Raw genomic sequence first — 25454 nt, 5'->3', positions numbered from 1 at the left:
GGGGAAGGAAAAAAAAAAAGGAACAAAAAAGAGAGGAGAAAACCCCTTGGATTTGTTATATTAATGTTCTACAGCTTCTTGAAAGGCTCTCCCTACACCTACACGTCCTGTCAATAATGCAGTGTATCAGAATCATTTTTCACTACCAACACAGAAGACACTGGTACAGCACAACTCTTACCATCAGGACCAAATGATTTCAGAAAGGGGTATCTCACAGAGAAGAATGAGTTTGTGACTTCAGGAATCGATTGAGAACTGCAAATATCACAGCTTCTGTAGCTGAAGCTTCTGGCTCTGATCAGTCCTCAGTTCTGACACGTTTAACTTTCAGCAAAATCTGACAATATAACCTTGTCGCACTATTTGCATGATGAAAATAAGGCTTCCCATCCCTGTACAGCCTTAGCAATACGTGCTAGAGACACTTAGCATGTACTGAGACCTAAGAGACACTTAGGCTTAGAAGATGCAAGGAGGCATATATGTCTTACTAAGTGATCTGCACCTGACAGCAATCTTTTCCCAAATGCTCCTTAGCTAATCATTCCAGTCTGGATGGCAGGGCATGAGTCTGCCACACTGGGAGGTTACACGCTCAGCGTCACAGAAAACACAGCTGGGAGAAACTCACCACACATACTTATACTGTAAATTAATCTCTTCCAGCTACAATCAAAGAGGCTAACTCAGCTCATGCCCAGTTTGTGCTAAATGGGCTTTCTTTCTAAATCAGGAGCAGGCCACTAGAGAGTTGCCCACGCCCAGTAAGAGCTATAACGGGAAACTGGGGTTTCACAACAACTGAACTTCATTTCAACTGACACAAATGAGTTGTGCTGGAAGCATAACATACTGGGTCCCAATTCCATTCCCATGCCCCCAGCTGTAGCACTAATTCTTTCATCTCCCATCGTGACATTAACAAGAAACAACCTCGTCACTCATGCTAAACTGATAGGTCATCAAGAAACTGCAACCAAACCTGGACTTTTCAACAGATGAAAATGCAAGCCTGAAGGTCTCAGCTGAGAAGGGGTCAGTAGAGCTATACAAACTGCAGGAAAAACATGGAGGAGAAAGGGGAGGAATGGCCAGAAGGGGCATAAAAGGGGTCAGTCAGAAGGGCTATGCCAGTATTTGAGGGTCCATGAACATGCATTTAGCAGGACCTGTGGCAATGGGTCAAGGGGCAATGGTTTTAAACTAAAAGAGGGTAATTTAAACTCGATAGAAGGAAGAAATGAGGGTGGGGAAACCCTGGAACATACCGCCTAGAGAGGTGGTAGATGCCACATCCTGGAAACATTCAAGGTCAGGTTGGATGGGGCTCGGAGCAACCTGATCTAGTTGAAGATGTCCTTGCTTATGGCAGGGGGGTGGGACTTGATGACCTTTAAAGGCCCCTTCCAACCCAAATTATTCTATGATTCTAGCATAGAGTGGTGCAGATGCGCTTTTGCCAGTGAATTTCCATCTTCACCAGACAAAGAGGAAGGGATCTTGGCTGTCTCTACTGATGTTTTATGCAAGTCCTGTATGTGGGTGCTGCTGAAGGCAGCGCCTTGTCTGTGGCAGCCTGTGTAGCCGGTCGTATCAGTGTCCTTTGTGTGTGTGCGTGGGTGGGTGTCTGTGATTCAGGCTCAGCTTTGCTACTGGCTGAACCTACAACCGGGAAAGCAGCAGGTACATCCACTAGCCTGGGAAGGAGAGCCCCAGGTCTCTGTACAGTAGGAAGCCCCAAGCCCCAGACTGCTGGAGGTAGTGGCCATATATAACATCCATTAACGTTCAGCGCAAAAAACCCTAAACAGTAACCATCATTAGAAATCTACCCTGAGATAGCTCAGCATCAACTCACCGGTAGTTCATCCTTCTGGTTCCAAACACCTGTGCACTGCCTTTGTTCAATAACTGCCTTGATATTAATTAGAGCTGGTAATGCTACACAACCTGCTGAAAAACTGCAGAAAAAGTAAATGTTAACACAAGGTGCCTGTTAAAAAACCAGCATTTCTTGTATTTTTACTGTAGAGGTTGCCTGGGACACAAGAGTGTTGTACTACTTCATTCAGTTCTTGTCTGTACGCCCAAGTTCCCTTCAGATGTAACAAGCAAGAGTTTTGGGGCAGGTGATCAGTTACCCTGCATCTTAGGCTAGGGCCCTCACATACTATATTCTGGACTGAAAACAACAGTTAATCCCTGCTCTGAGTCTTATAATTAATTGATTTTCTATACCACCTACTTTATTTTGAGCTGTAGAGGAGGAAGACATAATTTTAGCTTATATAGGTAGTTGCTCTCTTAACTATGGAAGAACACACACAGTCTAAGAGTTTCCGCATAACCCACATGTAGCTACAACCCTTTAATTACATGTAATTACCACATAAAGAAACACGTCTTTCCATCTTCACCTTAAATCAAGAAAACAAATGTAGAAAAAACACATAGGAAGGCAAGTGAAGGAAGGCTATCACAGCCTGTAACAAGAATGGCAGCACACAACTGAACAAATTCTGTGTCCCAACGTCCAGCCTGCTCTGAGAGTTATCCATTACCAGAACTTACCACATTATTTTGAAATATTTCACTACGTTACAAAAGAAAGCGTTACACTGAGTTTCCACAAATTAACAGATGTTTTGATGGATTTAGGTCTAATGACAGTAGCACAGGCCTGGAGATCAGCAGCAACAGAATCAGGACTTGACCTTGGTATCAGCCTGCTCTGCTTCTTTGGCTGATTATTTTACTATTTGTGCAAGTTTTATTGTTACAGTCTTCCTTCTCTACTCTGCCCCTCCAAATACTTTCTTTTATGTTTCTGCAACAATATTCTGGCTAGTTTATGTGGAAGAGATGTGCCTGAACTCTATGGATCTCTTGCCTAAGCTAAAAAACAAAACACACACACAAAAAAAGAAAACCCCAAACCAAGCATACACCTCACCTCTGACTAGCCATTTTATTCCTTAACACTTTGCTTTTTGGTTATTTCATTACTGAACATAACTTGTGCTAACCTTGTGGAAAGTTTAGATAAATAGTATTTGTATATAAAAAAAAAGCTGTAATGCTTTTATTTCAGAGTATAACAACTTAAGTAAATTAAAGTGGTGTCCTGTAGTCTTTCAAGACCCTGAATCACGGCCTCCTTTATAACGAGAGTTTTCCACTGATTCCACACAGTAACTCAGACCATGAGGTCTGTACAGGATTACTTGAGAAATCAGTCCGCCTTAAAAAAAAAAAAAAAAAAAAAGTGACTGCTACCCATTTTCTAGAAAGCAATATATTTTATAGCAGGGATTTAACTTCAAGACAGTTTAATTTCTACAGGATTTGCAGCACTTAAAGGTCAGGTCAGTTTAGAACAGTTTTGTTTATAACAACAGTATCAATACCACCTATACAGTAAATACATTTCAGTGTAATCAATTTCACACCAGGCATAAAGCAAGCGTCCAACCAATCCAAACATCAATAACAGGGATTTTCCACTTCACTCTTGACCACTTGCACTGAAAAACGTATTACAGCATCAGAGCATGAGCAATTAACATGGAAAGAATTGCTGTTAATTTGATCAAAATAGGAAAAAAATGAAGAACCAAAAACCAGAGATAGAAGTTTTAGATATCTATAAAACCCTTAAAACTGAAATGTATAGTTAAATTGCAGAAGACAATTAATCTGAAAGTGCCTCCTTTGTTGCTTCTGTTGCATTTTGTGACAGAGGTGCAAAGAGGAGAAGTAGGCAGTCTGACAATTTTAAGAGCTCTAAACTAAGCAGAGAAGTCTAATGATAGTAACGTGCAAACAGTAAAAAAAAAAAGCCAAAAAAAGAGGTAGTGAAGCTTCTGCTAAGTACCAAATCCAGCCCAGAAAGATACATATAATTTACTTTCTATTTAATGTCTGAAATGAAAATGAGAACATCAGGCGAGTATATCAGGGGAATTGACATCCAAGGGCTAAATAGCAGCTAATCTGTTTTATCTTCAGAGAAGCTAGAAGGAGATTAGATTGTATTTTCTTCACATTTCCAACAGCCTCCTACAGATTTGCATTTTGGCAGATTAGCTACTGAGCTTGAAATTGCCTCTTTCTTCTTTGCAAATGAGGTCCAGCAAACAATTTGGGAATTTTAGCAGCTGAAATCACGACATAACTCTTAAACTTTCTTCTAAGGAGAAGACAGGTAAAGTAATGTGTGGACTAAAAACCAAGATGATCAAATGCTGACAGAATGGCCACCGTTTTGGGTGTTGTTTTTTTTTTTTTTTTTTAGTTAAAAAAGCAGTTTTAACAGTTTTCACACACTTGCTGTGGGAATAATTGGCTGATCATCATCTTTTGCACTGATGTCTAAACTACAGATGCCAAACTCCATCCACGCGTGCTTCCTCTTGAGCTGCAAAGGTGCAGGGTAAAGCACAGCACACAGCGACCCCTGATTTCTAATCTTTGCAAATCTTCTTAGAGCTAATTGGAGCTAGAGGAGACTACTTCTCCAAAGCCGTTTCTTTCGTCCTTTAGAAGAAAGAGAAACCAAAGCATTAGGTACCTGGTTAAAAGCAAGTGAAAACGAGCATACCTAACACTGAGAGGTGATTCAACTGAGAGACCCAGGAGAGCACAGGCATCTCTTGTAAAGATGTCACAGATGTCCGCCCACTGGTTGGCATCTAATAGATGAACGTACGGTGAGTTCTCTATACCTTGCCGCAGATACACCAGGCTGCCCATCAAAACCTGAATATCTGGGAGGGAACAGGAACAGTTAGTTATTTTATACTAATTTTTTTTTATACTAATAAAAGCTAGCGTCTACAGTTTTAGCTTGTACATGGAAAACAGGCTGACACACCAAATCAATATTACACATCCTCACCTACATAAAGTACAACTACAGCCATCACAGAACAGATGTCTATAGCTACGAGACCTCCAGTCCACTGTGGACAGACTGACCGTCTGCCCCTCTACAGGCACGGCGTGCTGCCTATTCATTAGCTTCAAACAGATTTACTTTTTTGTAAGCTGACACACAGAGTACGCTAAAAGTTAGGCTTTACTCAATTCAGTTTGATATGGTTCACCTAACTCACATATTGAGCAAATGACATCATCTACCTGGACTCCTGCGGATCATCTGACACTATCCTGCATGACATCCTTGTCTCTAAATTTGAGAGACATGGATTTGACAGATGGACCACTTGGTGGATAAGATGGGAGGGACTCTTTGTCAGGGAGTGTAGTGATAGGAAGAGGGATAATGGTTTTAAACTGAAAGAGGGGAGATTTAGATTAGATGTCAGGAAGAAATTCTTTACTGTGAGGGTGGTGAGGCACTGGAACAGGTTGCCCACAGAAGCTGTGGATGCCCCATCCTTGGAAGTGTTCAAGACCAGGCTGGATGGGGCTTTGAGCAATCTGGTCCCAGGGCAGGGGGCCTGGAAGTAGATGATCTTTAAGGTCCCTTTCAACTCTAACTATTCTATGATTCCTCATTTTTCAAATGTTTCATTTCTCTTTGTATTACTCCACGCAGTAGAAAATAGCAGATGACTATTCCAAGAACATTTCTGCACATTTTTAACGCTTTATCCTGGCAGTAGGCCTATTCTAGATGTAATCTACATATTAAAGAGTCAAAAACCTCAAATTTAAGCAAATATGCAGGCGTATTAAAATATAATTTTGTACACTTTAAAAAAAAATTCATTAAAATTTTAAGGATTCAGGTTATACATGTTAAATACAAAAATAACAAGCCTCTAACAAAATGAATATAATAGAGTAAAATACATTTGGAACATGATTTATATTTTACTATGAGATGCCACATCCAAATGTTTTAAATCCCCTTAATGTGACCTAAAACTTACCTTTCTGATGATTTAGGGCGAATGGCTGGAAGTTTTTCGCATACTGAAGTGCTTCTCTTTGATTTGCTGTTCCACCCATCAATAAACTAATGAAATATAGTCTGTGTAGTTTAAATTCCAACGAACTATTCTGTGCCATAAGCATTTCTCTGTTGGATACCGCCCACCTAGAGAAACGAAGAGGTACAATGGGACACGACACAAGAGTAATTAAGCATCAGCCTACAGCATGTGAAATTACTACAATTATTAACCACCTATTTCAAGGAGAATATGACTGTTCCCTGAACTTCTATGAGTCTATACAGAGCACAGAAAATGGCAAGACCCTTTACAAGTAATGGAGCTACACAGGGCATACAAGACGTGAATGATGGTACTTCTGGTGCTCTGTGCAGGCTAACCTCTGCAAAATTCAACATGTGCTGGCTGGAAGGTAAGACTGAATCAGGCACAATATAAGGTAGAAATAGCTAGATCCTATTGCATTTGGATTAATACCACTCTGAATCTTAACAGAGAATCTTCAGCAGTATTTTGAAGAAGTTTGACCAAGCCTTTCAAGAACATATTTTCCAACTTGCTCATTTGCCAAACATTTCCTCTAAGCCACTATGTTTATATGCATGTGTATGTTGCCCTGGAGAGAGGAAGTGCGTCTATGGGGGCCTTAAAGATAGACATTATCAAGACATTACAATGGGAGTGGTAAGGGGAAGGGAAATCAGTTTAAATATCATACTTTACCCTGCTTAAACTTTGCTTTCTGTGTTATTTTCAACTTGGGCAATAAAAATATTTCTCACTTTCTGGGTCTCATCACCATGACAACACTAATGTTTGGCTCCCAAATAGCATGGAATAATTCTTAAACACCAAGTAAAACGAGCTGGAATTTTCAAAGCATTTCATAAAAAAAATATTTTATTATTTAGATTTTATCCATTTTTTTTTTTTGCTGTTGTTGTTGTTTGTTTTGGTGGGGGGGTTTTTGTGTTAATTCAATTTAGTCAGGCCTAAATCAATCCAATCTTTCTCTTAAGAACTTCAAGTTTCAATGTTCTTTAATACATCTGTTTCCCATTAGTGTTAATTAGTTATACTATTTTCACTGTGGGGGCCCCATTAAGCAAAGAGCTTTTCACTTTTCAGCAAAGAAGTGAGGTAGTCTCTGTTCCTTAAAAAGAAGGGGTATGTGAGGCTCCAGTTCTTTTCAACCAACACTAAAATCAGAAAATTAAGCATTCTTACAGTACTTGTAAAGCTTTCAATGCAAGTTAGCCTTCTGCATTAAGATGCAGTGTTAATGAGCAAGTATCTACTTTCAATGTGTTGTGAAGAAAGTGTCAGGAGTCTGACTTTACTGGCATGCCTTTGTAATGCCAGCAGTAACCCTTCAGTGGGAAACTGAAAAATGTAGCTTTTCAGCTAAGAACAAGGCCCAGTGTCCCTAATTTCAAGCAGTTTCAGATGAGCAGCCTCAGAAGACTGTCAACACTAATCCCCACCAGGTGGGAAGGCCACACTAACCACAGGGTGTTTGTGAGGTCATTTGGTCAGTTTGGTCATTTTGTTGTGGTTTGGTGTTTTGTTTTTGCTTTGTTTGTTTTTTTTATGACCAGTATCCACAGTATGAAAAGGTCACTCCCAAGTAAGAAATTAACTGAAATTAACAGTTGTAAACCAATAAGCAGCTCAAAGACAAAAAACTATTATCAATAAACAGTAAGACTATTCCACAGTCCCATTAATAAGATATTAATTTGTATTTCATCAAAAGAGCCTCCATCCTCTCCCTGCCAATATTCACAACCACATGATACGGTACTTCATTTTGCTGTGATGGAGTCTATTTTTCCAGATTATCTTTTAGACAGGCTTTCCATTTTTAGCTCTTTGAGTGGCAGCACAGATTTGTATCAGAAGAAAGCAGCCACAGAAGCAAGGCCTGAGGTGTTTGGTCTAGGATGTGCTGTTCCTATTTCTAATGGAAAGACAAAAAACCAACAAGTGAGGTTTAAAACATTCAACCCACATACTCTCTAACACCGTCCAAAATCATTAGTAATCACAACACCTGTCTTCCTGCCTCCTCTCAAAATGATACCTTCAGAATATTTTCACGTCTGAGACTCAAATCCATCTGAATTTTTTAAAGTTTACAATTTGAGCACTATTCAAACCATAAGCACACAGAACTCTCTTCTAGTTCCCACATGGGATTTAGTTAAAAAAGAATTTCACAAAGCCTAGGAAAGATTAAATTAAGTTTAAACCACACCCCAGAGGTCCCAGCAAATGCCAGGACTTGTGCACCTTGCTGCTTTACAAATGGAAGAGAAGACAGTATCTCTTCCCCAGGAGATTACAGTCGAAAGCTTTGAACCTGCAAGTCATTCCCCACTAGACCTTCACACAGAGACCCACCTGGGCTCAGAAGGGCCAGAATCTGCCCAGATGGATTTCCCTCCCCCATCACCAAATTACAATGAAAAATGTCACTGGAAATTAATGGGATCCTACAGAAGTACAGATATTACACAGCTTAGGATGCAGGGCCAGACTGGGCATCTATGAAGTGGCATATCCCACCAAAAAAAAAAAAAACAAAACAGAGCTGTTATAGCCAGTCATACTAAATTTAATTCTGAAATGTAGTATTTTTAAGTGTTGGAATTTGTATAGCAAGAAAATCTGGAAAAAACAAAAGTTAGGGTTTTGTAATGGTTTGTTGGGGTTTTTTTGTTAATCAGATAAGAACCCTAACTTCTCTCTAACACCACAGCAGGGCTTTGAATGTGTTTTGGCAAAGTCATTGATCTGACAACTCCCTTTTGATAGCAGTGACCAGGAGACACCCATGTTTGCTTTGTTTCCAACCCTGAGTTAAGCCAAGCACCAAGTGCAGAGCCAGAGAGACTGGTTATTGTTTTCATCCCAACCTTTGGCAGTTTTGCATGGGCAAACCCTGCTACGCTCCCCTTCCTGGTTCATGAGACTGTCATTCACCATCCTTGTGTAACACCTGCTTCTGCTCCAACACCACTGGCAGTAGCCTAATGCTAGAATGGGCCAGTTTGGGACTGGCTTTTATGCACCCCTGAAGCTGTTATTTACTGATGCCATTTTTAGCCATTTATTAGCATTTTGTCCAAAGAGCACAATGCCACCCTTCAAAGCTCCTCTCTCATAGAGGCTGCCCCTTCACAAGCACTTTCCATCCCTCCTCCTGAACACCCACATCTCCTAGGAAATAATATGGGAAATACATTCAATAACACCAGCAGATCTATGGAAAAACTGGGCATTTAAGACACCAGTTACCTCCTAAACTCTATAGTTCTGTCACATTTTGATTGTCCTCATTGGCAACCATGGTTTTTACCTAAGCATCGTTATAAATAAGGACCTTCTGTGCCCAGCAGCAGGAAAAGAGCAGCAGATAGCTTTTGCACCAAAGAGTTTAAACAGAACAAACATTATAAACAGAAATGAGACAGGCTGGGGGAGGGAGCCCAGCATACAAACTGTGCTGACAATACACCCCATTCTCTGTCCATTCAGCTGTCTTGGGAATAAGTGTTCCTTTCAATAGGGACCTTCTCCATTGTTTGAAAAATATTTAACACATTACAGGAACTACAAGATACGACTAAGTATCAACAAGTAAGGCAGAAGGCTTAGCTAACTGGAGCTAAAATGAATTTACTGACTTCCAGTGGATGGATATAACAGCACATTATTGTTCCACATAGAGCATCCTGCGCAACAGCTATGTTATCATTTCTTGTAGTTCAAACAGTAGCACAGCTGACAGTAAACCCTGTTTCAGTTGTAACATAAGGCATTTCAGCTTCCCCTCAGCCAATTCAACAGCAATAAGCTACCTGAGCCTTCCACCTGTGTAACCAGACTCAAAGATCAACTATTTAGGTCAAACTTTGCATGACCCAGAGGCATAATCCAGGATTTAGTTTCTGAACGCCACATTTGAATAGCAGAGTATCCCTGCATTTGGTTCAGATGCCAATGAGCTCGGAATTGACATACCCATGCTGGATCATGTTAAAGGCAAGAGAAAACATTCGTTGATATGAAAATGTATTTAAGTGAATAATGCAAAAAAGGTATTTTGAATGCATGAATTATGCTCTGGAATTAAACAGAAAAATTTAATTTGCTTTATTTCATTGTTTCTACTTTTAAGAGATCACTTCAAAGCTATTTATTTTTATTTTTTTTTTAAACTTTTAAGACCAACCTAAGCTTATCAAAGCTCTTGCAACCTAAAAAGAATGGGGAAAAAAAAAAAACAACCAAAAAAGCCCTAGAAACATAGGCCAAGGATTTGTCTGAGGTTTTCTTGTTTTTAAAATAAAAGCTGTTCTGAAATGGTACAGGACAGTCACATATCCACTACTGAAAATCAAAACAGCAGCCCATGAGACATTTCATTAAATGTCCCTCTTCACTGTCATTTTTAGCATCAGTGTACGTATCTAACGGCTGCAAAGTCTTGACCTTAGTAGGTCAAGAAAATATCCTGGTCTGAGGTTGGTTGCTAGACATTAGATATTCCCAGATTTTATCTTCCTCTGAGTGTTCAGCATTATCAACTGGCTTCTGTGGAAAGAACCGTTTTGTTCAGAAGAAATCTCACTGACAGATCTCAGTCAGTCCAGGCTTGCTGCTCACGTACCACAGAGGTGTTTCCTGCCAAGGAAAGGGACACACCTCTCACCCAGCATTATTAATCAGCATCTACCCAGCAGCAGCTTGCAAAGTCACACCTATCCCTTCACTTCCTCTTCCCACCCTGTGGTCCCTTATCTGGACAGAGAAAGTTTCTTGAAGAAAAGCGAGAATTTTGATTCCCAAGTCAAGTTCTGCTCACCCCAAAGGCTTAGTGAAGCCAAAAGATTTGGTGGTACCCAACACCTTTAATAAGGCCCAGTATTCTTCATAATTGGATCTTTAAAAAAAGATTTGTTAATGATTCACTATAAGGCTAAGTACCATCGTGGCAGACAACTGTTCCTCCAAGTAATGTTTCTTCCCCAACCTTAAATCAGCATCACAAATGATTCAAGTTAATCCTTAATCTAACAAAGAGAGCCTTACATAAGCACTGCCCATGAGAAGGACACAGAGGGGACAAAAGGAGAAGGCAGGGTTTCACTCAGTAACCAGACCTCTCAAAGGATAAATAGGGACACATCAAAATTTACTAAAAACAATATTTAAAGTGAGAAATTAATGATCTGTTAAAAGCATTAAAAAAAAAAAAAAGAGGGGGGAGGAAAAAATCTGAGCAGACTTACTCTAACGCAGGTCTCAGAACTCTAACTTTTAATGCTTCCAATATTCGATTCAACTCCACAAACGGTTCTTTTTGACTTTGATCTATTGATAGACCAGATTCCTGAAAAAACAAAGGCAGTTTTCAGTTGAAGCATAAGAAAACATGGCATTAAACTGCTGTTTTTCTGACAGTTTAAATACTCGCCTGGAATGTTAATATTCAAGTAAAGAAGCTAACACAAAGCATAATTTTCTGTGGTTGATAACATTCAACATCCACTCTTATCGTTACCTGACAAAGTTCCTCTGCTACATCCAACATTCCCTGCCGGAAGAAGTGCTCCACCATCACCTCGTTGAGGATTCGCTGGCTGTCAGTCTGCCAGCACCCATCTATCCCCACGCTGCTGATGTCGGAGTCAAAATTCTGAAACGTACAAATTAACAGTTAATAGGATGGAACAAATTGCCATTTTTCTTTAATTCTGCAGGGCATCTATGTCTCCACCCTGATGCTTTCTGCCTATTACTCAGTTGGCCCTCAATTATCTCCTGTTCAAAGTGAAATATATCCGTCAGCTGCTTCATTATCCCCTGAGTACAGAAGAAATCCTTTGGCTTGCTTGTTTCAAGTCTGAATATTATCCACTATAAGGAATTACACAAACAAGTTACAAGTCTAGCTAGCAAATTAGAAGTCTAGTTAACTAATAAAGGGGTTTCCAGTTCATGATGCATTTTTGAAGGAAGTATTTGCGGAATAGGCTTTTTCCATATGTGAAAACTGAATATGCTTAGAGAAGGGAAAATAAAATTGCCTACACAAAATCAAAATAGCGTTATCAATGCATCATTGTCACTAGAGCACACCAAATTAGAAGTAAAAGCAAGAATTTTTTTTTTTTTAACATAGCTGGAAGGGTAGACAATGCTGAAAAAAGAAAATGTCACTTCTTCCCACCCCCAAATGACAATGAAATTCAAATCTCTGAAGACCTTAAAATACCAGCAACAGGATGAGCTTTGAAGATCTGAGAGATCTTTTACAGATCTAACCCCGATGATCCTACTCTCGTGTATTTTTAGGCCAGTGGCCTACGGACATATTCCAAGAATAAGTAAAAATATTGTCACAGTGACTCTTTAGTAACACTTGGCACCGCGCCTCTTGGCAGCAGGAGAGCAACACTTATTCTAACCCAAGATATAAACCAGGACTTTAACTGCTAACATGTTTTACCGTCAGGGCATGCAGGTTAATTTGAATAAAAATCCTCACCCATTGCCTAAAACAAAATTCTTGCAAAAGAAACAGAGTCTAGAAGTCAGTGCATTGCTTGCTGCCCGACCCGATGGCCTAGTAACCACAGCTCTCTTCCAGGAAGGAACACCAGAAATCAGGAGTTCGTTGAAAATAGCAGTGCTTCAGCTGCAGCTCTGTGATGATCGACAGTCCCGCACAATATGGGAACACCTACCTAGCACAAACTCACGCTTCTGTCAAAGCAGGCAGAGCAAACACCTCGAAGTTGGTTGGAGCTATCTGCCAAGCACGTATTTTCAGCTCCCCACCAGCCAGCACAACGCTGGAGCGGCAGGTTAGCCCATACCCCACCTGCTGCCAGGTCTGCCAGGGCAAAGCTGGATGACCACCTTCAGAACAGATCTGAGTCAGTGACGTTGAGTTATGTTAGACTGGCACTGTGCATCCCAGAGACACGACATCGCTGACCTTCAGTAGGAGCCCAAAGAGTCATATGTTGTTTTGTCAAAACACATGCCAGGCAACAGACACTTGCAGAGCAACGCTGCCAAAAGCATTTGGGAGCCTACTATTAACCTGTTGCAGAAGCTAAATCAAGTTGGAAGGAGATTGTTAAATAAAAAATAACAACAAAAAAGTAGAGAACATCACGGCAGCCACAAACTTTCAGACCAAGGGGTCACTTTTGCCTTGCACAAGTCCCTCATTCACAGTTATACCTCCTTGCTTTTTCCTCAAATATCTAACCACAATTCAGGTGTCAGCCTCAGAGACTGAAGCTGTTGCCCTTATAGGCCAGCTAGAGAGCACCGGAGTAGGACCCCCTGATTAGCTACAGTAAAGGCAGATGCATGTTGGCACCTCCCAGACAGAGAGGATCAGCCCTTCAGGGCAGCCTTACCAACAGTGAGCATGTCCACCTCTTAAATGGCAAGGGAGAAGTTAAAGGGGGCACAGTAACATAAATCTGTAAAGTTTCTCATGCTTCCTTCAAGCACTCTGCTCAGCTTTACAACCCACCTTCCCTTTTATTTGCCAATTACTAGTTTCCTGCATTAGCCACCTCCACATCTCCTCTGGTGCTGCCCTGTGTCATTGTGAAAAAGGGGCATCCTTCTTTTCCCCCCAAAGCACAGCTTCAAAACCCCCACTCCCTTCGGATCCCTTAGCAGACTTTCAGGAAAACATTAACCTTAAGCTAGCAAATTGCCTCTTCATCTTTCAGAGACAGTGGAGCAAGATGAGCACCTAAATTATTACCATTGATTAAGTCTCACATTTTCACTTAACCTGCAAGCTCCTTGTCACGCTGCTCGTCTTTAAGCTGCATCTTAAAAAAACTTAAGCATCCCGAAGACTAAATAATACTGTTCTTATTTGTGCCAATCCTCTGAAGCCTTTAAGATGCACCACCACTGCTGATTCTGGTATCACTGTCCAAGCACCACTAGCAGGTAACATAAATCCATCAACAATAGTGCATTAGAGAAATAGCAGAGACAACAGCAAGAACACACAAGCCTGCTTTTGTTACTTAGGTTTGGGGGCAGGCGGGGGGAGTGATCAGTAATCTGAAAATAATCGACTAAATTACTTTTTGTGCAATTTCAAGTCCTACTGAATGTATAACGCCGTAATAAGAAACTGTATTCTTCTGGGCAGTGACCAACCATTAGAGCTGAATCTCTGCCTTAAACATCATCACATCCTTCTCATTGCTTGGGGGCAGAGGTAGTAGAGCCACTTACCCCAGTTCCTTCATAAAATCCACGTTGTTCTGAAACAACAAACTTATGAGCCTTGAGAACCTTTTCAAAACCCCACCATAAATTAGATATTTTTTTTTTAAACCCATAAAAGATGATAACAATGAGTCATATTAACCTAGATGTATTGTAGATGTAGTGTATTCCAGTCACATCGTAAAACCCAAGTACCTCAATTTTTTTTTCTCCCCCTTATCCATTCCCCAATCAACCCAGTCTTGACCAGGTTCTTATTTCTATAACTTCTTTTTCTTTTAAACAATTTCCGAGGTCTTTATTGTAGGAATATAGGATGTCAGGTTCTACAGCTCTGCCTCCACTGGGTCCTGCGGAGCTTCAAGAACTGACTGCACATATTACAGTGAGTGACTGTCACATGTCAGAACAAATTACTGCTTGCCTTTGGTTTACACATTTCATAACTGTCACGCACGCATGATATGCTGGTGACTACGCTGCTCTCAGTTTTGTTTTCTAAATGCTAACAGTATGCTAACTGATAGCATGTGGGCTTTAACAAGATGTCAAAAGTTGAAAGAAATTCCTTAAGTTAAAAACTCCAGAAAGGTTATTTTGTGCTTTTCAGGTTTTAAGCTTAGAAGAGTGTCAGTTAATATTCCTGAGAAACAAGCCTTTTTTTAAGATCCTAACTAGTAAGCCTAAGACTAAAATGTAGAACACTATGTGTTAAATATACAAATGATACAATGTAAAGTACATTACTGATAATTGTTGAAACATGAGAAGGATTTCAAGATGCACACACACACAAAATATGGACTTTTTAACCTTCCATGTTATTAGTAATAATATGATATAAAGAAGGATGATTAAGGACAGTTTTATTCCTCAGTTTCGAAGTTGAGATTACTTTGTGCATTCCTTCCTTCTTCTAAATTCTGACCCAAAATACATTCATTTACCTTGTCTGTTCAGTTTGTTGGTAAGCCCTGTATTTATCTAGCCATATTCTTCACAGCAACATAATTAAGTGTTGCTCAGTAAAGGTTTTTAGTTTGTTTGTATATAAGTTTTCACATGCAACAAGCACTAAGTTCCATAAAAGCTTGCTTTTCCAAAACAAAGACTGGATTAAAATGTTGGCCATTTAAAAACAGGCTTAAAATTCAGGGGAAAAAAAAATAAAAATACAAGGAGCTACTATTTACTCCACTTACTTTCTTGAAAGCATTTAACCACTACTCAGACAGATTGCTGCCAGAGGGAAAACATATACTAGCCCCACCAAACATGCTTTGAGATGAATTCAAATCATTCCAGAAGAGTGACTGATTTACAGGGAGACTGATGAGTGAGGTACCTGATAACAACTTGCTGAACAACAGGGACATGATTTAGTTCTGGAAGCAGAGCAAATGCTAGTACAATAAAGAAAAAACTGGATGCAAACATTTGCTTTCAAAGGAGAAAATGCTCTGGAAGAAAGGATACCCCTTCATGGATCAGATACATGCAATCCATGGAAAACTACAATGCAAAAAAAGGTCTAGCTTATTAGATAAACTTTCCACACAAAGTTTTGACATTTTGGACTCCAGCACATATTTGATGTCAAATTTGAATTTCATTTGTCCATTGCTTCGGAGCTTCTGTTCTCAGAGTGAACTCTGCAGGCAGACAAATCAGGTCTCATCCAAGTTCACAACCAATGACTACACTAACTTAAAAACCGAGCAAACTAAACTTTATGTGTAGGTATACACCTGCCCCAACACCGGAAGAAATTTAACCTGAAATTTGCCACGAGCAGATAGAGCAGGTTCTTTCAAAATCCAAGCTTGTTAAGTAGGAAGTTTGTTGATTCTACATGTAACAACAGTTGTCATTTGGATGCGTCACATAAAACTGGTACCAGTATTAGCATGTTTCCCAATCTCAAATCAGGCAATAAAATAATGAGTTACATTTATCTGTGTCTGAGCATATACAGCTAGGAAGACCATAAGCAATGTTCTAGAGGTGTCACTCTGTCTATAAAATAAACGAGGAAAAATGCTGGAATGAGGATTTACATGTGACAGAAGCAAAACTCAGATCTCATGAATCAAGGCAAGGGCTGTGCTGCTTTAAATTCTAACAAGCATTTTATGTAGGGAGCAGTAGTATTTTGCCCAGAATGTGTCAAGAATCAATTCACTACATCAATTACACTTAATTACTTCTATTGGTTTAAGCTTAAGTATATTATGGGGAAGGAATGGGGGAAGGGCAGTTTCAATAGGTTATGGGACTCAGATGCCAGCGTAGACTTTGCTGGTAGGTTTCAAGCTTATTTTCCAGCAGGACAGGGAAATCACATACAGTACATACAGAAGATTTCCTTCAAATGTCACTGTCCAGGGTAGCATTAAATTCTACCTGGGTTTAAACATTACACATATTCATCTGACAAACCGGCCAAGGCTTCAGGGTACATTTTAAAGTAGTTCCCTTAAGATACTACAATCAGGGAAAACTAATAAAATCCAAACTACTTGCATTAAAAAAAAGTCAAAGTTCACATTTAAGAAGACAATCCTAACTGATACTGAACTTCATAAAAACACATCCTTCATTACGAGTAGAACTGGCAACTCATTCAGTTCCCACTGTTTTGATGTAAACACCACAGAGACTAAGCAAGATTGAAAATCCAGAGGAAGGAGCACATCGAATACAACAAGTTGAGCTCATTTTGAGCATCTCAATGAAACAGCCCTTCGGACACTCAACAGAGCAGATTATTGGTAGCCTTTCTACTATTTTACAAAAACACACACTTGATATTAAAAAAAGAAAAAGTTTTTATTTACAGCTATCTTTTTTCAAATAAAAACAGTAGTAAACTTAAAACAGCACTGGAAAAACTATGCACAGGACAACTGAAACAGCTATTTGGAGATTAGACTCAATCCTAAACTTTATTAAGCTTGCAAGTATTGTTTTCTTTGGCTTCTAAGAAATATTATCACCGATTTCCATTGTATATTCACACCCTCTATATATGACCCAGGGCTGTTCTACCTCAGAGTATTTAAATGAAAAAGGCATAGACAAACCTGAAAGCTTATTTGTACGAAGTCCACTTGCTAAAGCAGAATAGGAAAGTTTCAAACTTAGAGAAAGATTACAGAGATTTATTTCAGGCTTCAAGCCAGTAATAAGGATAGAATTTTACTCTAGTTAATTGGTTTAGATACAGCAGCAAGGATTAGAGACAGATGCGTCCTTAAGCTTTGGATAACAGTGACGCTCGGATTAAAGCTATTAGTACAAAGTTGGAGCTCTCCGTGATGGTCAATCACAGATATAAACACAAAGTTAAGAGTTGCACAGACATTCTGCCCAACAAGACAGCATTATGTCCTTTGTCTCTGCCTCGCATTACTGTTAAATTTTACTTTAACAGATCATTGCTACTAACAAAGTTCAAATGAGCTCCCCAAAGGATGAATGAGTATTCTGTAATGCTGCTAATGTCTTTGTCCAGATGAAAGGACTCATTTACTAGCATCTTCCTTAGCAAGATTATAAGGTGCACCTCACATCAAACATTCAGGCCCTATCAACATAAGCATATTCTGATATGAAACTATCACGTAAGAACATCCAAAAAAGCAAGTAAAAGACTCCTTGTATACAGAACTACTTCATACAAAAAGCACACACATGGAGAAAAGCACAGCCTGAAAGTGTACATATAGCACCACTTATACTAAAACTTTTTTTGCAGTAATTTCAAAGAATTGTTAATATCTACCTACAAAAATATATTCAGATCCCAGTTATTCTTGAACCTAGAATTCATATAAGAACACTCCATATGCAAAGCTTCAAAGATAAGCAGCCCTACCTTATCATTAGTTATGGCATAGACACAGATACTACAAGAAGTCAAATCTACTCTACTCACATTAAGAACACTGTGTTAAAAAATTAAGGCCTAAGAACCAACAACACACCTGAAACACGAACAAAATGTCTTTCTTAAAAATCTCTCTCAATTTTTAAGTTCCCTTCTAGAACAGAATGCCACTTTTGAGTTATTTGCTACTGACAATTAAATAGAAATGCAATATATATTAAAAAAACCCCAGTATTTCTTATTGAGACTGATATTGAAGCAAACACTTTGCTAAACTGATGTAACATGCACTATCACTATGTCTAGTAATATTTATAGGGCATGTTCTCTTGGAAATTAATAGATTTGAGCTGCCCCAGGAGGAGTACTCTGTATACAGCAAGTTCTGAAAGCAACTGTACACCCCACTGTCTGGCTTCTGTAGTTGACAGGAAGATTTATTTAAGATTAATTGTAGTATAAATCCAAACTCTGTAAAGCAGGGTACACATCACAGAATATACGTGACACCACAGTCAAACCACAATATAAATACCTTATCAATGGCTTTTCCAACTCGGGACACGCTGCTGTGAATGTCTTTATGATCGGAGGCCAGTTTTTGAACTGTGTCTTTTATTCTTTTACAACACTGTGTCATAACAAGCGAAATTGTCCCCGACAAGTCTCCATCTTGATCTAGAAAAAAAGAGAAGAAAATTACTAACTTTGTTCCAAACAAATGATAATGTTAAATCTCTTAAGATGCAATAACACAATGACAAGAAATGGTATTAAAAGAAAGAAATGCAATGAGAGAGTATTTGCAAAGCAAGAACAGTTTAAATGAAGGAAGATGTGCAGGACGTGGCTAACGCATGGAATTAGGAATCCAGTCGGGTACACAGTAACATCAAACAACTGCAACGGTTTAAAAAATTAATGTGAAGTTCTCATGTGTCTAAGCCACAGTAGATTAATAAACACATCTCAAAGAAACACACCAACCCACAAATCTCATAGGAAGCTACCGAACCTACTGCAGGATCAGTTTTCTTTTAGACAGTTTCCTGAAGATACGTCAGAACGTCATGTTTCACTTCAACAAGGTATAAGCAAAATTTGGATTCACGGGGCCCAATTTACTCTTGCCCTGCAAGCTAGCTACCTATATCAGAATCTGTTTGCATTTGAGCTGTCTGAAACTTGTGCTTCTTGACTTCTGGAAAAAGCTCCTAGTAGCACAGCCAACCAGTCTCCAATTCTACTCAATGGATTAGAAACAACCCATAAAGGACCTGACTGTGAACACCAGATCCACTCTTCCTTGTTATGACATTTATTCTCTAGAAACTGTGACATTTTTTAATTGATGTCCAACCAACAGGTGCAATGCTATATGACCCACTCTGTGGACAAAATAATAAATATGAAAGGTTTACAAGCCCTTGACCACATCACCACTTAACAGTTTACACTTTTCATGCCTCGACTTCAATCAGCAGCTTCAGTCAGAAAAAATTTACACTTTTTTTTTTGTGCTTTACTCCAGTTCTTTCTTCCAGCTTTTGATTTCAAAATACAAGGAGAATCTCTTTTCCAGTCTTACCTCAGAAGGTCTCTCTTCTTCCTCAAAGTTCACTCTACAGGAAGAATTTTTTTCTTTAGGCACACCTTTTCCAGTCTTACCTCAGAAGGTCTCTCTCCTTCCTCAAAGTTCACTCTACAAGAAGAGTTTTTTTCTTTTGCTAATGTCTTTGTCCAGATGAAAAGACTCATTTACTAGCATCTTCCTTAGCAAGATTATAAGGTGCACCTCACATCAAACATTCAGGCCCTATCAACATAAGCATATTCTGATATGAAACTATCACGTAAGAACATCCAAAAAAGCAAGTAAAAGACTCCTTGTATACAGAACTACTTCATACAAAAAGCACACACATGGAGAAAAGCACAGCCTGAAAGTGTACATATAGCACCACTTATACTAAAACTTTTTTTGCAGTAATTTCAAAGAATTGTTAATATCTACCTACAAAAATATATTCAGATCCCAGTTATTCTTGAACCTAGAATTCATATAAGAACACTCCATATGCAAAGCTTCAAAGATAAGCAGCCCTACCTTATCATTAGTTATGGCATAGACACAGATACTACAAGAAGTCAAATCTACTCTACTCACATTAAGAACACTGTGTTAAAAAATTAAGGCCTAAGAACCAACAACACACCTGAAACACGAACAAAATGTCTTTCTTAAAAATCTCTCTCAATTTTTAAGTTCCCTTCTAGAACAGAATGCCACTTTTGAGTTATTTGCTACTGACAATTAAATAGAAATGCAATATATATTAAAAAAACCCCAGTATTTCTTATTGAGACTGATATTGAAGCAAACACTTTGCTAAACTGATGTAACATGCACTATCACTATGTCTAGTAATATTTATAGGGCATGTTCTCTTGGAAATTAATAGATTTGAGCTGCCCCAGGAGGAGTACTCTGTATACAGCAAGTTCTGAAAGCAACTGTACACCCCACTGTCTGGCTTCTGTAGTTGACAGGAAGATTTATTTAAGATTAATTGTAGTATAAATCCAAACTCTGTAAAGCAGGGTACACATCACAGAATATACGTGACACCACAGTCAAACCACAATATAAATACCTTATCAATGGCTTTTCCAACTCGGGACACGCTGCTGTGAATGTCTTTATGATCGGAGGCCAGTTTTTGAACTGTGTCTTTTATTCTTTTACAACACTGTGTCATAACAAGCGAAATTGTCCCCGACAAGTCTCCATCTTGATCTAGAAAAAAAGAGAAGAAAATTACTAACTTTGTTCCAAACAAATGATAATGTTAAATCTCTTAAGATGCAATAACACAATGACAAGAAATGGTATTAAAAGAAAGAAATGCAATGAGAGAGTATTTGCAAAGCAAGAACAGTTTAAATGAAGGAAGATGTGCAGGATGTGGCTAACGCATGGAATTAGGAATCCAGTCGGGTACACAGTAACATCAAACAACTGCAACGGTTTAAAAAATTAATGTGAAGTTCTCATGTGTCTAAGCCACAGTAGATTAATAAACACATCTCAAAGAAACACACCAACCCACAAATCTCATAGGAAGCTACCGAACCTACTGCAGGATCAGTTTTCTTTTAGACAGTTTCCTGAAGATACGTCAGAACGTCATGTTTCACTTCAACAAGGTATAAGCAAAATTTGGATTCACGGGGCCCAATTTACTCTTGCCCTGCAAGCTAGCTACCTATATCAGAATCTGTTTGCATTTGAGCTGTCTGAAACTTGTGCTTCTTGACTTCTGGAAAAAGCTCCTAGTAGCACAGCCAACCAGTCTCCAATTCTACTCAATGGATTAGAAACAACCCATAAAGGACCTGACTGTGAACACCAGATCCACTCTTCCTTGTTATGACATTTATTCTCTAGAAACTGTGACATTTTTTAATTGATGTCCAACCAACAGGTGCAATGCTATATGACCCACTCTGTGGACAAAATAATAAATATGAAAGGTTTACAAGCCCTTGACCACATCACCACTTAACAGTTTACACTTTTCATGCCTCGACTTCAATCAGCAGCTTCAGTCAGAAAAAATTTACACTTTTTTTTTTGTGCTTTACTCCAGTTCTTTCTTCCAGCTTTTGATTTCAAAATACAAGGAGAATCTCTTTTCCAGTCTTACCTCAGAAGGTCTCTCTCCTTCCTCAAAGTTCACTCTACAAGAAGAGTTTTTTTCTTTAGACTTAGCAGCCTTCAACTGCATGGGAAGGCTAATTTAAGTGCGAGAGCAGCCCAGAGATGCTTCCCTAACACTCCTGATCCAAACCCCTCATGTGAAAAAAAAAAAAAACCAAACCCAAAAATATATCTTCAGAAGAAAGATTTAAAAAGGAACCACGTTTTCCATACAGTTTATTCTTTACTCATTTTGTATTTTAACACGCCTTTGGTTTCAGCAGCACATTAGAGTCCAGTTTCTGGTATTTCACGGAGAGCAAAATGCAGGAGCATCAAACTGCTGCTGCAGGACGAGCAACATGAAAACAACAGAAACAAACTAGAACTCTTACAATGTACCATTAGTAGTGTCTCAGAGACTGTGAAAGAAATCCAGAAAAAAATCTGTAATCATAGGGGGTACGTAATAATTTACCAGCCACTTATTCTAGAGACCTTTTTTAATGCATCCTAACTCTCCACCCTACTGCTGGTGTCAACAGCAAAAACAACCTTCTGGTGCTGCACCCTAAAACTAGCTCATTTCTAGAAACGTAAATAGCTCCTGTCCAGTCCCACAAGCCCCAGCTAAGGAAGTTTTAACAGCATTTTTGCAACAGCCGTAGCTTTTAAGAAAAATCAAAAAAAGCTTTAACTTTTGTCCTCCCTCCAGTTCCATGTAGTTAACAATCACCTTGGGGGCAAACAGATTTTTTCTAGTGAATGAGCGGGGAGCAATAGGATTGAAACAGTCTCTTCAGTGCGTGTTCACTAACTTGACTCTACACATCCTGAATTAAAAACAAAAATTTCACTCAATTATTACATAAAATTTGCCTCCTAAAATTATTTCAAGAATAATTATTATTTCTCTATTACTACTTAGTTTTATAAGATCCTTCATGTCATTTTTAAATGTATATCATTAAAAATTGTCTCATGACTTCTGCCAAGACAATCAGTCAGAGATTATGCAACAAGCAAGATGGAAATATTAATTCCCCAACAAACAGAAAGGTTAAAATACACTCTCTTAATAGCCATTTTTTGCAAGAAAAGCCATTAAGCTAAAATCCAAACAACTTACATGTGTAACTGTTTTTACCCCAAGCAAATAAGTGAATTACTGGCCCCTAACACTCACTGTAGCAGAAACCAGCTACAGTAAAGCAATGAAAACGTCTACGCAGAAAAAGTCATCAGAGCCATAAAAGAAAAGATTTCCCCTCTGTACCCATCTCTTTCAGCTTAAATTAAACTATGAGCTACTTCTAATAAATCAGGAGAAAAAAGCCTGCACACAGTCCTCCCAGTAATTCTATATTCACAGAACACTACAAGACTGACAGCTTCTCTCTGTATTCTGTACATATAGAGTCACAACTTAAAAAACAAAAAACCCCAAACATTAGCAAGCAGACAGTAGACACAGAGTAGAGTCTAACGCCAAGTTTACTCAGCCAGACACTTTTATACCACCCAAGAATATGCAATATCCTGTCTTGGCTACTCCAGGAGGTGAGATGTATTAGGGGAAAAGAGAACAACAACAAACTTTGTCTTCCTATTCACAGGACGTAGTACAGGGCTGTTCTGTACTTAGGCTTCAATATGAAAACAGCTCAAGCAATTTTAAGAGATTGTACGAATAGGGAAAAAGAAAACCAGTTCAGAGGTTTAAGCAGCTTTTAACAGTTTCTTTTTCTCCACCCACTTCCTTTTTATATACACTGCCTATTTAAGGTCTTTTCGTGTCTCTTTGCTCTCCAGTGTTGTCCTACGGCATTAATTTCTTCTTCTGCCATGAGGTTTTTCTTCTCTGCATATTTTATTTCTGCAGTTCCTACGCCTGAACTGCAGAGCTTCACATTAAGATGTCTGGCTACTTCTATCAATTTTCAAAAATATTCAGGATACACTACATAAAAGCTGCAAATACCTGTTCTTATTAGAAAGTTCTAAATAACATGTTAAAGAAAACAAAAAAAAGTTTTGCCACCTACGAAGACAGGTTACACTCAGATGCCAAAACTGAACAGAGTCCCCAGACATTTCAGGTTACACTAATAACACACTGGCTTTATTCTAGAGTACTTTCTAAAAGAAAGCTTTATTTGGGATGCACTCTGCCAGGACAGCATCACAACTTATTTCTTAAGTGCTTAAAACATGTCTAGGGGCCTTCACAGACCAGTCCCAAAAACTCTTAATCCAAGTCCGGATGGAAAACCCAATGAGGACCCTGAAGGAACTTCACACTGGAACATTTAAATTTTATTATGAGGAGACTAAAAGCTCTGGACCTTCAACAGGATTCTCACAGACAAATCTTTACAGCCCAACAGAATCCTACAAAAATCAATATAAGCGTAAGGGTCGTGCCACACAGCTTTCCAGGCAAGGTCAGCATCTCAGTCTGTGAAGACATGCATCTTATCAACTGTCCTTAATGTGTGAGCCAAAGCTGTTTTGAACAGCACAAAATACATTTATTGAAACAGTTCAAAACAATGCCAAAAAGACGAAACGCTACTTCACCACAAATAAGTGCCTCAGAATCAGAGTTTCATGTTTGCTCTCTGTGGAAATTGCTGTGTACACACAGCAGCTCTAATATACCTCTGTTTACGTTCCTGGAATTATACGCACTTGTAAGTGAGCTTTGCACCTGTATTTGTACAACACTGCAGCAAACACATTTTTCTCTGAGCCAAACAAAAGCAGATTCTGCAAAACAGTGAAACAGCACACTTTGTTTTCAAGTTTGGGTTCAGGAGCCTGCAAGTTCCCATTTTTAATCCTTGAGCCATCACTTGCTTCCTGCATGGCCTTGGGTAAATCACTTCAGCTGTCTCACCATCCCCTCCCACTCCATCAATAAACACTGCGTTACCTCCATCTCAGGGATTTCGCAAGGTTTAAATGTCTCGTGTTTATAGCGCGCTTTGGCCATCTAGCTCGCCTGCGCGAGGGCTCAACATCAGCTGTAAAATACAAACAAGACTTAGAAGGCCGTGTTTACTTCCTGCTCAAGCGTGGCTTTACCCTAAACACTTCCAAACCTGGCCACATCAAAAGAACACAACTTAGTGACTTAGGAAGGGGGGGAAAAGGAAAAGAAATAAAAGGGGGGAAGGGGGGGAAGGGGAGAAAACAGGGCAGCCCTGCTGTTTATTTCCCCTGGGGGAACTAACCCCATTGTAACTCCACATAAAGGCACAGAAGGTATGCACAAGCTGACCAGGGTCAGGCCATACCTGCTGATCAGGAACAAACACTCCTCTTCAGCAGCTCACCCAAGGCAGGCAAGGCCCGGGAGGGACAATACCTCGTTCCTACCTTTAACTTTTCCTTGCCAGAAACGCACAAAAAGCTCCGATTCTAGCACATAAGTCGGGGCAGACCTCCAGCTCAGCAGCCCCCCAGCAGAGACCTTCCTTGGGGCCAGAACCCGCCGGGAGCGGGGAACGCTGCTCAGCCCCGAGGCTGGAACAGGGGGGTTCTCCCTGGCGGAGCCCCCCAGCCCACAAAGGCCCAAAGTTTTGGGCCTTTTAACCCCGGAGAAAGGAGCCTGACCCCCGTCCTCCCCGGAGAAGGGGTAGGGGGGAACCGGGAG

The 25454-nt window shown here is 39.5% G+C and overlaps 1 protein-coding gene across 3 annotated transcripts in view; it reads right to left on the bottom strand.

Moving 5' to 3' along the window:
- Nucleotides 1–24814, bottom strand: part of RMND5A (required for meiotic nuclear division 5 homolog A) — a 28594-nt gene extending 3780 nt beyond the window's left edge. Inside the window, exons 1-7 of one of the 3 annotated variants that reach the window (XM_014936024.1) lie at nt 24732–24814; nt 20751–20893; nt 11494–11628; nt 11222–11322; nt 5901–6067; nt 4604–4769; nt 1862–1964 (exon numbers count right to left, since the gene is read on the bottom strand). In XM_014936024.1, coding sequence (XP_014791510.1) covers nt 1862–1964; nt 4604–4769; nt 5901–6067; nt 11222–11322; nt 11494–11628; nt 20751–20855 — 777 coding nt within the window. In that variant the 5' untranslated portion in view covers nt 20856–20893; nt 24732–24814. The other 2 variants (XM_014936026.1, XM_014936025.1) reach the window with 2 other exon arrangements.
- Nucleotides 24815–25454: the final 640 nt, after the last annotated feature.

The sequence above is a fragment of the Calidris pugnax genome, unplaced genomic scaffold (assembly GCF_001431845.1).
Source record: "Calidris pugnax isolate Ruff unplaced genomic scaffold, ASM143184v1 scaffold14, whole genome shotgun sequence".
Taxonomy (NCBI): domain Eukaryota; kingdom Metazoa; phylum Chordata; class Aves; order Charadriiformes; family Scolopacidae; genus Calidris; species Calidris pugnax.
Note: the sequence above shows the minus strand (reverse complement) of the source record. Positions and strands in the feature narration are given on the sequence as shown.